This window comes from Triticum dicoccoides, chromosome 6B, assembly GCF_002162155.2.
Source record: "Triticum dicoccoides isolate Atlit2015 ecotype Zavitan chromosome 6B, WEW_v2.0, whole genome shotgun sequence".
Classification (NCBI taxonomy): Eukaryota; Viridiplantae; Streptophyta; class Magnoliopsida; order Poales; family Poaceae; genus Triticum; species Triticum dicoccoides.
The window spans coordinates 25,223,389-25,235,056 of NC_041391.1; the positions used below are offsets into that span (position 1 = coordinate 25,223,389).

General features: G+C 43.9%; 1 protein-coding gene across 3 annotated transcripts; it reads left to right on the forward strand.

Annotated features, from left to right (window-relative positions):
- Window positions 1-1,232: 1,232 nt before the first annotated feature.
- On the forward strand, window positions 1,233-11,385 carry LOC119324693 (disease resistance protein Pik-2-like). Of its 3 annotated transcripts, none has more exons than XR_005157085.1 (11): window positions 1,233-1,354; window positions 3,458-3,635; window positions 3,733-4,012; window positions 4,093-4,324; window positions 4,980-5,130; window positions 5,250-5,429; window positions 5,526-5,638; window positions 5,737-6,504; window positions 7,294-9,185; window positions 9,290-9,337; window positions 11,112-11,385. XR_005157085.1 is itself a non-coding variant. In XM_037598461.1 (10 exons), exons 2-9 carry the CDS (start codon window positions 3,516-3,518, stop codon window positions 9,176-9,178), a joined length of 3,729 nt encoding a protein of 1,242 aa, XP_037454358.1. In that variant the 5' UTR covers window positions 1,233-1,354; window positions 3,458-3,515; the 3' UTR covers window positions 9,179-9,185; window positions 9,290-9,780. The 3 variants fall into 3 exon arrangements, 1 of the variants encoding a protein (XP_037454358.1); XR_005157086.1 differs by lacking the exon at window positions 11,112-11,385 and adding an exon at window positions 10,081-11,065; XM_037598461.1 differs by lacking the exon at window positions 11,112-11,385 and having other exon boundaries at window positions 9,290-9,780.
- The last annotated feature ends 283 nt before the right edge of the window (window positions 11,386-11,668 follow it).

An 11,668-nucleotide genomic window follows, 5' to 3' on the forward strand; every position in this document is an offset into this window, starting at 1 on the left:
CGGCTAGCCTCCAGCGCGTGCTGCAGGGCCTCCTCGAGGGCGGCTTGGTACTCCGCCTCTGCCTCCATGTCCTCCAGCTCTACCTCCGGGGGCGGCGGTGGGAACGGCGGCGGGACGGCGGCGACACCCGAGCGCCGTTGCTGCTCGTGTTCGAGGGCGAACCAAGCCTCCCAGTTGGGAGAGTCGGCGGCGTACTCGGGCAACTGACGCTGCTCCGGCGTGAGCAACGCGCGGCGCCAGCGCACCTCGTTGTCGTGCGCCCGCTGGGTCCGCGGAACCGCCGGCACCGGGGTCCGGTTTGGATCCAAATGTGAATGGTGCGGCAGCGTCATGTCGGGGTAGGGGAGGGGCTGCCTGTACTCCCAGTGCCACCGCACTTGGTGCACAGGGATGTGCAGGCGCCGGCGTTCAGGGCGGAAACGTGCCGGCGGTGGAGGGGGAGGGGGAGCACGGGAGGACGAGGCGCCGGGGGTGCCCTTGCCCTTGCCCTTGCCATTGATGCTGCCGAAGAGGCCCATGGCGCGCTCTAGGGTTTGCGGTCGCCGGCGAGGAAGCAAAGGGAGTGGTGGGGGCCAGATGTGGACGGGAGAAGTGGATGAGTCCGACCCCGCCGCACGCGTGGTTAAAAAAGGACTCGCGCACTGGCTGGCGCGTGGGCCTGCTGTCGGTGGTCATCATAAATAAGACGACCGGTGGCGGTTGGGCGACCGCCAGGTGGGGACGCGGCGGACGGCGAGGAGACGCCCGGCGCGTCCGCGCCGACGCATTCCAGGCGCAATTTTGGGTCGGAAATGGGTCGGCGCGGACGCCAGACGGACACAATTTGAGTTTGGGTAGGCGCGTTAGGCCGCCACTTTTGTGCGCGCCGACCCAAAGGGACGCGGGCGGACGAAATGGGTCGTCCCATTGGAGTTGCTCTCATGCCTCTTTTTTCTTTTCATTTGTCTTCTCTCTCACGAATCTTTCCCATTATAAAATATCTAGTGAAAACCGTCTTTCCCCAATCCTTGTTATCCAGTGAAAGATTAAACAATTTTTTTGATGTTTTGCAACAGGACTGCAGTTTAAGGAGTGCATCTGTCAAATATTAAGAAAAAACTTAGATAAATTAAAGCTAAATTGTCAACACCATGTGAAGTCGAAAGGGCAGTGTCCAGCTGGTTGATAAGTACTCCCTACTTAATTGCCACCAGAATCTCAAACCAACTGCTGATGCAAGCAGGATGGGAACCTGCTGCCGAACATGCTACTAGTCTATCCTATCCCGTCAACGAGCAAGCCGCGTCGTCTATCTCGCTCTCCGCCCTCTTCCCCGTTTCATCCGCACTTGAGCAGCTCTTCGATCCATCTCCAGGTTTGCCCACACTGGATGCAACTCTTGCTTTAACCATCTTTTCTTTTCCCAAATTTCATGAATCTTTAGCTGTGTTTTGCTTGTCAGTCAGTTTGATTAGCGTTACGTTCTGCCTCAAACTCTGTCTCTAGTCTCCTTTTAGCTTCTCTATTTGGATGTCCCATGTGTTGAGATAGATTGCTCGAGTTTTGTGGTCAAAATAACATCAAATCCATCTTCTGTGCTAACTGGTTTGTGCATAAAACACTACGCCCAACTTCATTTTTCAATATTCGCAGAAAAAAGCTTCATCCTTTGAGTACAGTACCTTTTTGTCCTGCAAAAAAAAAGTAGATCCAGCACTCTAGTGGAAAGCAAACATCATAGGGAGAGCAATGGTCATAAATCCACCAATACCAATTAGAGGGGCAATCTGCCCGAAATCAATCCAAGAAACTCTTGGAACTCTGAATCCCAACAAATCCATGTCTAAACGGCGGCAATTCTGTACACCACCAGCCTAGATAAGACAAAAATAATGAACTACTAATATATATCAAATATGTGCTGTGCTCTTAATCAAGAACAAAAAACGCTTTTCTTAACATGCCTGCAGTTAGATATAATGGGTTGGTTGTCCATCGATCAAGGATAAGAACTTGTACCTATGAAAATACATGCTCCAAGGTCAACTATGCCCAGTAGCCCCGGCAACCAAACTTCAAAGACACAGTGTCGACAGCTCCAAGTCAACTAATTGTTCAGTATAGCCCACTAGCCAAGTAGCCCGGGCAACCAAACTTCGAAGAAGCACTGTCGACAACTTAATTAAGCTAACTGTTTGATTGGCACTTAATCGTCGCTGCTATTGAACACACTGCCCTGTCGAAAAGAACTGTTTGGTAGCATCTTTTATGACCTAAAGGCTTCCATTAGAAAGTTCAATTCTCATTCCTCTGAAATAGGAGATGAGTAATAGCAGGTTGCATAATTGATGGACCTTTTTTCAGCACCGTTCTTGACATTTCGGACCTGAGGAATGCCAGTCTATTGGGCCATCAATTCAACTGACTGAATAGCCTGCCGATTACGAAATTTGAGGAGCTTGATTTGGTTATCTTGAAAACAGAGTGGGAACTAAAATTTCCTTTAGATTCGGTTCATATTTTAGAATGCCTACAGAGCTTTGTCGGACCGTGCGCCAATAATCCTTGACTCTTGGTCAGTAGCCTTGAGGGGTAAACATCGCACTTCCAAATTCTGAATCGGATTGGCTAACGTTTCAAGGTTCTGCAGATATAGTCCCAGGTCACACGACTGTCAGAGAGATGGAATTATAGAGTATGCTCATTACAACAGTTCATCAGTAGATGGGCTGCCCATGTAACCAGAATGTATAAAACAGAGAAAACTCGCTTTTCTACTATAATTAACGACCTTGGTATAATTGAAGAAAATCGTGATCAGGAGATTGAAAATAAACACTTAATGAGCATATTGCCTGTGCCAGATTACTATATATGTGAGGAAGAAATGAAGTGCTACCAAAGATCAAATGTACACCATTTAGCGAAGGGGATAATAACACTAGTTAACTCCACATGAACATGAATGGATATCGTAGGGAAAAAAAAGGGGATATTTCCCCTTGAAAAGTTGGAGGGGCGTATTGAAGGCATTGCCCCTCTCAGAGCATAGACCACAAAATATTATCAAATTTTATTTGGTAATCTAGGAAAGCAAAGATAATTTCCAATTCTCGGCAGCCTAAAATGACTTCCTCACCGTTCCTTCCATGGAGAATGAGCTGAAAACTTTCTACAAACTCCAAAAGACTTTGATGTATGAATCAACTGTTCTGTATTCTCCATGCAGACTTTGCCGTTAAAAGGTGACAGGAATTAAGTGTACTACTTTGTCTTGCTTAATAAAATATTTGAATAGTTTTGATAATTAAGTAAATCAGAATTGGGAAGCAACATGTCTCATCTGGAGCGGAAATGACATCGAAGCCTCATGTTCAAGCTATAGCAACATGTCTAGTTTTCAACTCTTTGAAGTTTTATGCACATGTGGTAATGCTTTTGTATTATCTGAGAAGATTTCTGTGTTTATCTTATATAGTCATATAGATGGGACATCCAAGCTAGTCACTCGTATAAGGATATAGATAAAGAGTACCATGGAGAACATGGGGTTACAACATGTGCGGGTGTTTCCTCTCACGGTGTTAAGAGATATTACAAGTAATTTTTCCGAGGAGCGTGTAATTGGACATGGTGCATCTGGAGTAGTTTATAAGGTATGATTATTACCACTTACGTTTACATATTTTATACGATCACTCTGCATCTCTTTAAGATACATGTGCCATATTAACAAAATACATATATTAACAGGGAGTACTTGATAATGGGGAAGTGATTGCTGTGAAGAAACTTAACAACCCATATCATTCATCCGGGGAGAAACTTGGTAATGGAGAAGCCCAATTTCATAATGAGCTTATGAATCTTATTGGGGTGCAACATCAAAATATTATACGGTTAGTTGGCTACTGCTATGAAATTCAGAATATAGTTACTGAGTATGACGGAAAACGTGTACTCGCTTCGGTGGAAGAAAGAGTTCTCTGCTTAGAATACATGCCGTGTGGAAGCCTCAAGGATCACATTTCTGGTATATTTAACGGTGCTCTACCTCATTAGGCTACATTGTTTCATATTTATTATCAATATGCACTCTGTCTACTTCTACAGATGAATCATGCGGACTTCAATGGCATGAACGTTACACCATAATTAAAGGAATTTGTGAAGGTTTAAAGTACCTTCATACTGGATCTGGAAATCCAATTTACCATCTGGACTTGAAACCCGAAAATATATTGCTCGACATGAACAAGATACCAAAAATTGGAGATTTTGGTATATCAAGACTCCCTGCAGGTTCAATGCAAACCTTTGTCACACAAAAAATTTCAGGAACACTGTAAGTTCACACATAACTTACCTCATGAGAAATGTTGTTGGCCTCATCTAGAAATGTAGTACCCAATGAAAAAGATTTGTGCACCTCTAATTTTCTGAATAGTTTTGGTAGAGAGAAGGCTTACCTTTTCAATATTTCATGACTGTTACTCATGAAAACAATGTCACCCGAGTCATTTTTTCATATGGTTCCATATGATGAATTTTCGTATTAGTTGTGTTTTTATTATATTTTTGAACGAAAAGAGATATAGTGCAGTATCACATTTTGACCATAAAGACAAAAGAGACTGAGAAAACCTACCACAGGTCATGGCTAATTAGTATAGGTGGCTGTATCTTCGTTTGCCAGCGATTGGTCCTTGGTTGGTCATCCTATCTTTCTCAGCAAAATAGATTATGTAGATTTTTTGTTCAGTGGTAGGAAACAAATGCAGCCTTTGGATGGTGAGGAGCATGTAGTGATTTTTCCAATCTTAAACCTCTTTCATTCCCTTCTTAAAAGCGTTGTGTGAATATGTGTGTGTAGTGTGAGTTGTGTACCTGTGTGTATTATACTCGGTGTTCCTAAAAATGTTTAACTAGCCTATTATACTTCTGTACTGGTGGAGTAATCCATTTCCAATAAATAATTGTGTTTGATATCATGCAAGCAGTGGATACATGCCACCAGAATACCTCTTTAAGAAGCAAATCTCACCGAAGTTTGACATATTCAGCTTGGGTGTTATAATGATACACTTAATAGCTGGGCAAGAGGGAAACCAGGATTGTCCATATATGCCTTCTGAGAAATTCATTGAGCGTGTAAGTGAAAATGTTCTATAATGAAGAGCAAGATCCTTTTTTAATTTTAGAGAATATCATGCTGTGTGTTACATCTGTGAGTGGATGCCACATTTTGGCATCGTGTTCCAACTTTGCAGGTACATAGAAACTGGAAAAAACGGCTGCAGGCAACAGAATCATCACATATATTAGAGCAAGTTAGGACATGCACCGAAATAGCGTTAAGGTGTGTGGAGTTCCAGCGAGAGAAAAGGCCTAATATAACTGAGATTGTTGATGAACTGAATAAGATTGATGTTGACAAATGTTCGGATAAGGTATTCTATAAATTGCCACACTGCTTGCTTACTGCTCCATTGCAAGTTCTCACCTGCAACAACATGACCCTTTTTTTGTGCCTTTGCTCGTTGAAGAACATGGAAGAAGAGGAGCACACAACTCTGGAAAATAAACCTGAGATCGAAATGGAAAAGAAAGAGAGGTCAGAACATTCGGAGGAAAAGATGAACGGGCTAGTCGATAGCAGGTACTGACTTTCGTCTTCCTCAAATGACAATGATGGCAATATGGGACATGTTCGTCCTCTCTCCTGACCAAATCCGGCCATATCTTCAATCTTAACAGATACGCGAGAGCCATGAGCTCCCTGTCCGAGTTCCCCAAGCTGCTGCTTCAGTTCCTCGGCAATGATTACAACATCCATGCAGATGGCAAGGAAGACCTACAGTACCTCTACATGGAGCTAGAGTTCGTCCAAGCTGCCCTCCTGGATGTGGCTGACATGCCACAGGCTCAGGTGCATGATGTGTTTAAGCTCTGGGCCGAAACACTAAGGAGCGTCACATATGAGATGGAAGATATTTTTGATTCCATGGTGTTGCGCTTCCATGGGTTCGGGCAAGGCTTGGATCTTCATGAGATCGGGCAAAGGATCAACAATGTCATTGCAAAGGTCCAAGAAATGAACGACATAAGTCCTAGCTACAATCTCAAAAATTTTGCTGACCGAATTGCCACATCTACCGCTGACCCTCGCTTATCGGCTCTAAACAAAGATCTGAAAGAGATGGTTGGCATTGAAGTTTCAACGGACGAGGTAATAAGGAAGCTGGCACATGCCATCAATGGTGTTTCGGAGCAGCTAAATATAGTCTCCATTGTTGGAATGGCAGGAATGGGCAAGACAACTCTTGCCAGGGCAGTGTACCAAAGGGTTCAAGAGCAATTTGATTGCACTGCTTTTGTTTCTGTATCACTGCATCCCAACATTAAGAAAGTTCTCATGGAAATTCTTTATCAAATTGACAAGGAAAAATATAATGACGCCAATACAGCACAATTTGAAGGAAGGCTGCCCATAGAAGAACTCCGGGTACTACTTGCGAACAAGAGGTACGCACCATGTTTGCCACCCACCGTTATGTTCAAGAGTACACCAGATATTTCTAAGGGAATGTCCATAGCTCAATGACTTAGAAATATATTGTTGTCGGTTAACATTGAAGGCTATCTGATTAAGATATTCTCTGCACTTTTGTAGTTACATGAGTCTCATGTTTAAAATATTACCTAATGTGTGGATAGCATGCACAATCCACCTGGAGACATAACCGGTAGTAGTTCCCATCAAGCAATAGTGGTGTAATATGTCCTCCCTTGCACAGAATAGCATTGGGTAATGAAAGATGAGAAGAGGGTTCGGCCGGGCTTTTCTAGTTGGTCGGAATTGACTACTAACAGACCAGGCCATGACATGTAATAATCACCGGTGAGTTGAACAGCACCGACGAGCCCCATTTCGGCCGACATGTTTACAAGCCTGTCGCTGATAGAATGTCACCAATGAAATGCCTAATTTGGCTTCTTAGTGTTTTTTATTGTCATAGAATGTCACCAATGAAATGCCTAATTTGGCTTCTTAGTGTTTTTTATTGTTAAATACTAGATCATTGGATAGATTCATTGCTGATGTGTTTCTCTAGTCGTGAAAAAGTAGAGTGCATGTATACATATCCAAAAATAAGCCAATGGAAAGATTGATCTAAGGCTGTGTACACAATGTGTTGCATTTTCTCCTTGTAGGCTTTTAGATTCCTTATTGACGTGTACCAGTTTTCTTTTACATGGATACTGTAGGTAGATGTACTAATTCATGACTCTTCTGTTGCCATGGTGATATAGGTACTTCATCGTTATAGATGATATATGGGATGTACAATCATGGGAAATAATCAAATCTGTTCTAATAGACATGAGAAATGGAAGTAATGTAGTCACAACAACTCGGCTTTTTGAAGTTGCTGAAAAGGCAGGTGACGTTTACAAGCTAAAAGCAATTTCTCATCGGCACTCCAAAGAACTATTCAATACAAGATTATTTGGTGCAAAAGGAAAAGGCCCTGAGATCCCTGAAGAACTTTTACAGAAATGTGGTGGTGTGCCATTAGCAATAATTACAATGGCTAGTTTGTTGGCTAATAAACCAAGAGATGATTGGTCGAAGGTGTACAACCAAATTGGTTTTGGCTATGGAGGCAATGAAGATGTGGGCCACATGAGAAAGACAATACTTCTTAGCTACTACAATCTGCCTTCTCATCTCAAGCCTTGCTTATTGCATCTTAACAATTTTCCAGCAGATTATTCAATCAGGAAAGAAACCTTGATTTGGATGTGGGTTGCCGAAGGTTTTGTGCATGGAAAACTAGGAATAGGGTTATTTAAGCTCGGAGAGGGATATTTCAATGAGCTCATCAATAGAAGCTTGATCATACCGGTCGAGGACTCGTCGCGTTGCATCATAAATGGTTGCCGTCTCCATGATTTGGTGCTTGATATGACCAATTCCTTGTCAGCTGAACTCAACTTTCTCACCGTACTAAATGGCAGAAAGCAACACAACCCCGTGCAGGGCACTGTTCGCAGGCTAGCTGTCCTAAAGACATCCACAGAGCAAGATGACCCTCTTATTAACAAGCACACAACCAAAGTAAGGTCATTTAATACCACCAAGTGTCACTTCGATATGATGCTACCCATTTCAAGGTTTATATTTCTTCGTGTCCTTTCTATTGAAGAATGTACTTTTATGGAAGGTCGTACTTGTGGTCTTAAGCATCTTGAGAAGTTACATCAGTTGAGGTATCTGGGACTGTATAACACACCTCTACATCAGCTTCCCGAAAAATTAGGTTCTCTATGTTTCTTGCAGACACTGGACTTGAGAGGAACCAGTTTAAGAGAATTGCCATTCAGCATCAATCTTCTAAGACAACTCAAGTGCCTGCGAGCTGATGAGATCACAAGAGTGCCAGATTGGATAGGGAACCTGACATCCCTAGAAGAACTAAGGCTGGACAACGTTGGCACATCCGTAAACTTCGTGATAGAGCTGGGAAAGCTGAAAGAGCTCAGGGAGCTCGACATTTGGATACAAGAGCTCGACGAGATCTCGAATGAAGCATTGGTGAAGTCCCTCGGTGGTCTAGTTAACATGGAAGTCCTACGAGTGATGAGTAGTTGGCAGGGTGAGGAGGCCAGCTGGGACAACTATGTGCCGCCAATACAACTCCGTGAGTTCTACCTAACTATCGCTTTCCCTGGACTGCCAAAGTGGATTAATGCCTCCTCTGTTCCGAATCTCTCACACCTGTCTATGGATGTGAAGGCTATGAATGAGCAGGATATGGATATCATTGGGTATTTACCAGAGCTCATTGGTCTCGAGCTGCTGCTCCCGCCGGATGTCTTCCTTAGCATCAAGGGCGACGGTTTGTTCCCCAAGTTGAGGTGCTTTGACACGTCCGCACCATTCAGATTCCTACCAGGAGCTATGCCGGCCCTGGAACTCCTTCACTTCAAAGTCGACGTCCGTGCTTTGAAGCGTGTCGGCTTCGCCTTGGATGACTTCGCTACCTTGAAGAATCTACTTCGGCTTCGGAGTGTGGAAGTTGAAATTGACTCTAGGGGTGCCCGTCCAGTGCACGCGACAGGGGTTGAGGAAGCCGTGAAGCGGACAGTAGACAATCATCCCAACAATCCGACCGCTAGTATCAGGAGAACCTGATACATAGGTACTTACTGGCTATGCTCATTTAATAATATGCGCAACCTGATAGATAGGCTTATATCTCAATTAATTCATCTACTCAATCATCATTATTTCTTTCATTCACAGTAAACTGGCTCCTGTGATGGACCCAATTCAGAGCAGACATAAGAAGAGGTACCACTCATTATTATCGTCTCTCGAAGATTAATCGCTATGTACACTATTTTTCTAAGAGAAAGGCTAGTTTTTCATTTTACGAGCTAGCTGTAGTACTTGTGTTTCTCTTTACCTCAGCCAGACATAGCACGCAATACCAACTCACTTCCTGTCAAAAAGTTTATTATCATGTCTGTTTTCTTTTGCAACCATATGCATCATGCTTACATTTCTTATGCCCTTATCTTCTTCTTTTTTTGATAAAAAGGTAGGCCGCGGCCTACATTATATATTAATATGCCCTTATCTTATAGATTCACATCATATATTGAAGATTTATGTAACCATGCCACTACCAGCAACTGCCGGCATGTGGCTCGGTCGGGGCCTCCGGCTTTAGATGTTAGGCTTAGGTGAGAGGTTTGGGTATGTGGCCCAGCTTGCACCCCTTCATCTTATGGATAGGAGTAGCGGCAGATGTTGCCAAGATGGTGGGCATATTGTTGTTCTACTTTGTAAGGTCTTCGGAAATAATCAATAAAATGGCTGCATGCATCTTCTAGATGCAGAGGCCGAGGGTCATCCTCCTTTTCTAAAAAAAAACAGCAACTGCAAGAGACGTTTGCTTATGTAGTGAAGTGGAAGTTCCACTTAAAACACTAAGTTTGATGTTCAAGGTTGCATATTCAGTGTGTGTTTTGCTAAGAATTCTTCTTTTCTCTCTCTCTCAACTTTTCTGATTTATTAGTTTTTCATTTCAGGCCCCTAACCTTGAACCATCTCCTATATATGGATCTGTCACTTGATTTGTATGAGTGTTGGCTACCTAGCGGCTGTCGATTTCTTGTTTCGGGACTATCCTAAAAGTTAGATGGATTGAGTTACTGTGTGTCAGCTATATGACCCCGTTTGGGAGCTATGTATATATTCTTCCTAAAATCTAAAAAGTGCACGCGCACTATTCTGTCAAACTGAGCGGCCGCGCCTCGACCGCTTGTTCCGTGCGAATCGTGCAGCCCAGGAGAGTCAGGTGTTTTTTTTGTCGGGTTCGTCTCTGTCCCTCTAGTTCTCTTTGCATTCCCACACAAGCCGCTGCCCTCCCTAGATCTCATCCTCCACACGAATCCTTCTCTGCCGCCATCTAGCAGCAGCAGCCACATCGGCGGCGAGGACAGCTCCGCCCCGGCGCGGTTTCAAGCTGCAGGTGAACCCGGACGGATCCGAGGAGCTCCATGTCGGATCCGGCCGTCCCACGTCTTCGTGTGGGCTCCGCTGCCTGGACGCTTTCACGATGCCGCCGAGCCCTGCGCCGACGCCCCTCGCAATCCTCAAATCCGACGCCATCAAGAGCTCGTTGCCACCTATGGAGGAGGGTGAAGGGAGCAGCAGTCGCCATGAGGCCTTGGTGTGGCTGCAGCGGCTGGGAGAGGAGGAAACACGGGTTTGGATCTAGCCGGAGCAGCCGGTGGAGAAGGAAGCACGGACGCAAAGGGGGAAGGGAGCTCGTCCTCGATCTGGAGAACAGCGGCTAGGAAATGGAGTTCTTTTTGTGTGGCCGCTGCTTGTGTAGCTTGTTTTGTGGAGAATTTAGCGAGACGAGGACGTGTTGGAGTTTGCCGACTGATTTCTTTTTGCTTCGCAGTGCTACTGCTTATCGTGCATGTAGCATAGCATGTGCTGTTGTTACTCCAAGAGTATTTGCTTTTTTTTACTTAAAATGGTGCTTGTGGAGATCCACGTTGCTGACTTTTCTTAAGAACCACTAGATCATTGATCGTTGCTGACTTTGCAGCCACGGGAGAAGAAGAAGAAGAGCATCCACGAGCTCAATCCTCAGAGCGGTTGTTTTCTCCGTTTAGAGCCAGCAGCAAACGAATCGATTGATTCGTAACAGGAACCTTATCTTTTGATTCTTTTGCATTTTTGTCCTCTGTTTTCTATTGAATGTATGTGTCCCTTTTTCAGATTTATCGGTCTTCCTTGGGATGGGTGTATTGAGATGTCTTATATTCAGTTTTTTGTGTTTAGTTGGCTTATAATATAATCTAGTTACACGTATATTGATGTTTAGTTGGCTTGTAATGTAGTCTAGTTGCACGTATATTGATGTTTAGTTGGCTTGTAATTTAGTCTAGTTATACACATATTGATGTTTAGTTTGTAGGAAGACTATTTGCACACACACATGCTCAGTTGGCTTATAATTTAGTCTAGTTGCACACACATTGATGTTTAGTTGGCAACAAAACTAGTTGCATACACACATACTCAGTTGGCTTATAATTTAGTCTAGTTGCACACACATTAATATTTAGTTGGCAAGAAGACTAGTTGCACACACATGCTCAG

What these genes read in the sequence shown, in the direction of transcription:
- LOC119324693 (XM_037598461.1), top strand. Translation starts at nt 3,516, where the DNA reads ATGGAGAACATGGGGTTACAACATGTGCGGGTGTTTCCTCTCACGGTG. An exon ending in CATCTGGAGTAGTTTATAAG is followed by an intron (nt 3,636 to 3,732) that starts GTATGATTATTA and finishes ATATATTAACAG; the next exon opens with GGAGTACTTGATAATGGGGA. An exon ending in TTGACAAATGTTCGGATAAG is followed by an intron (nt 5,430 to 5,525) that starts GTATTCTATAAA and finishes TGCTCGTTGAAG; the next exon opens with AACATGGAAGAAGAGGAGCA.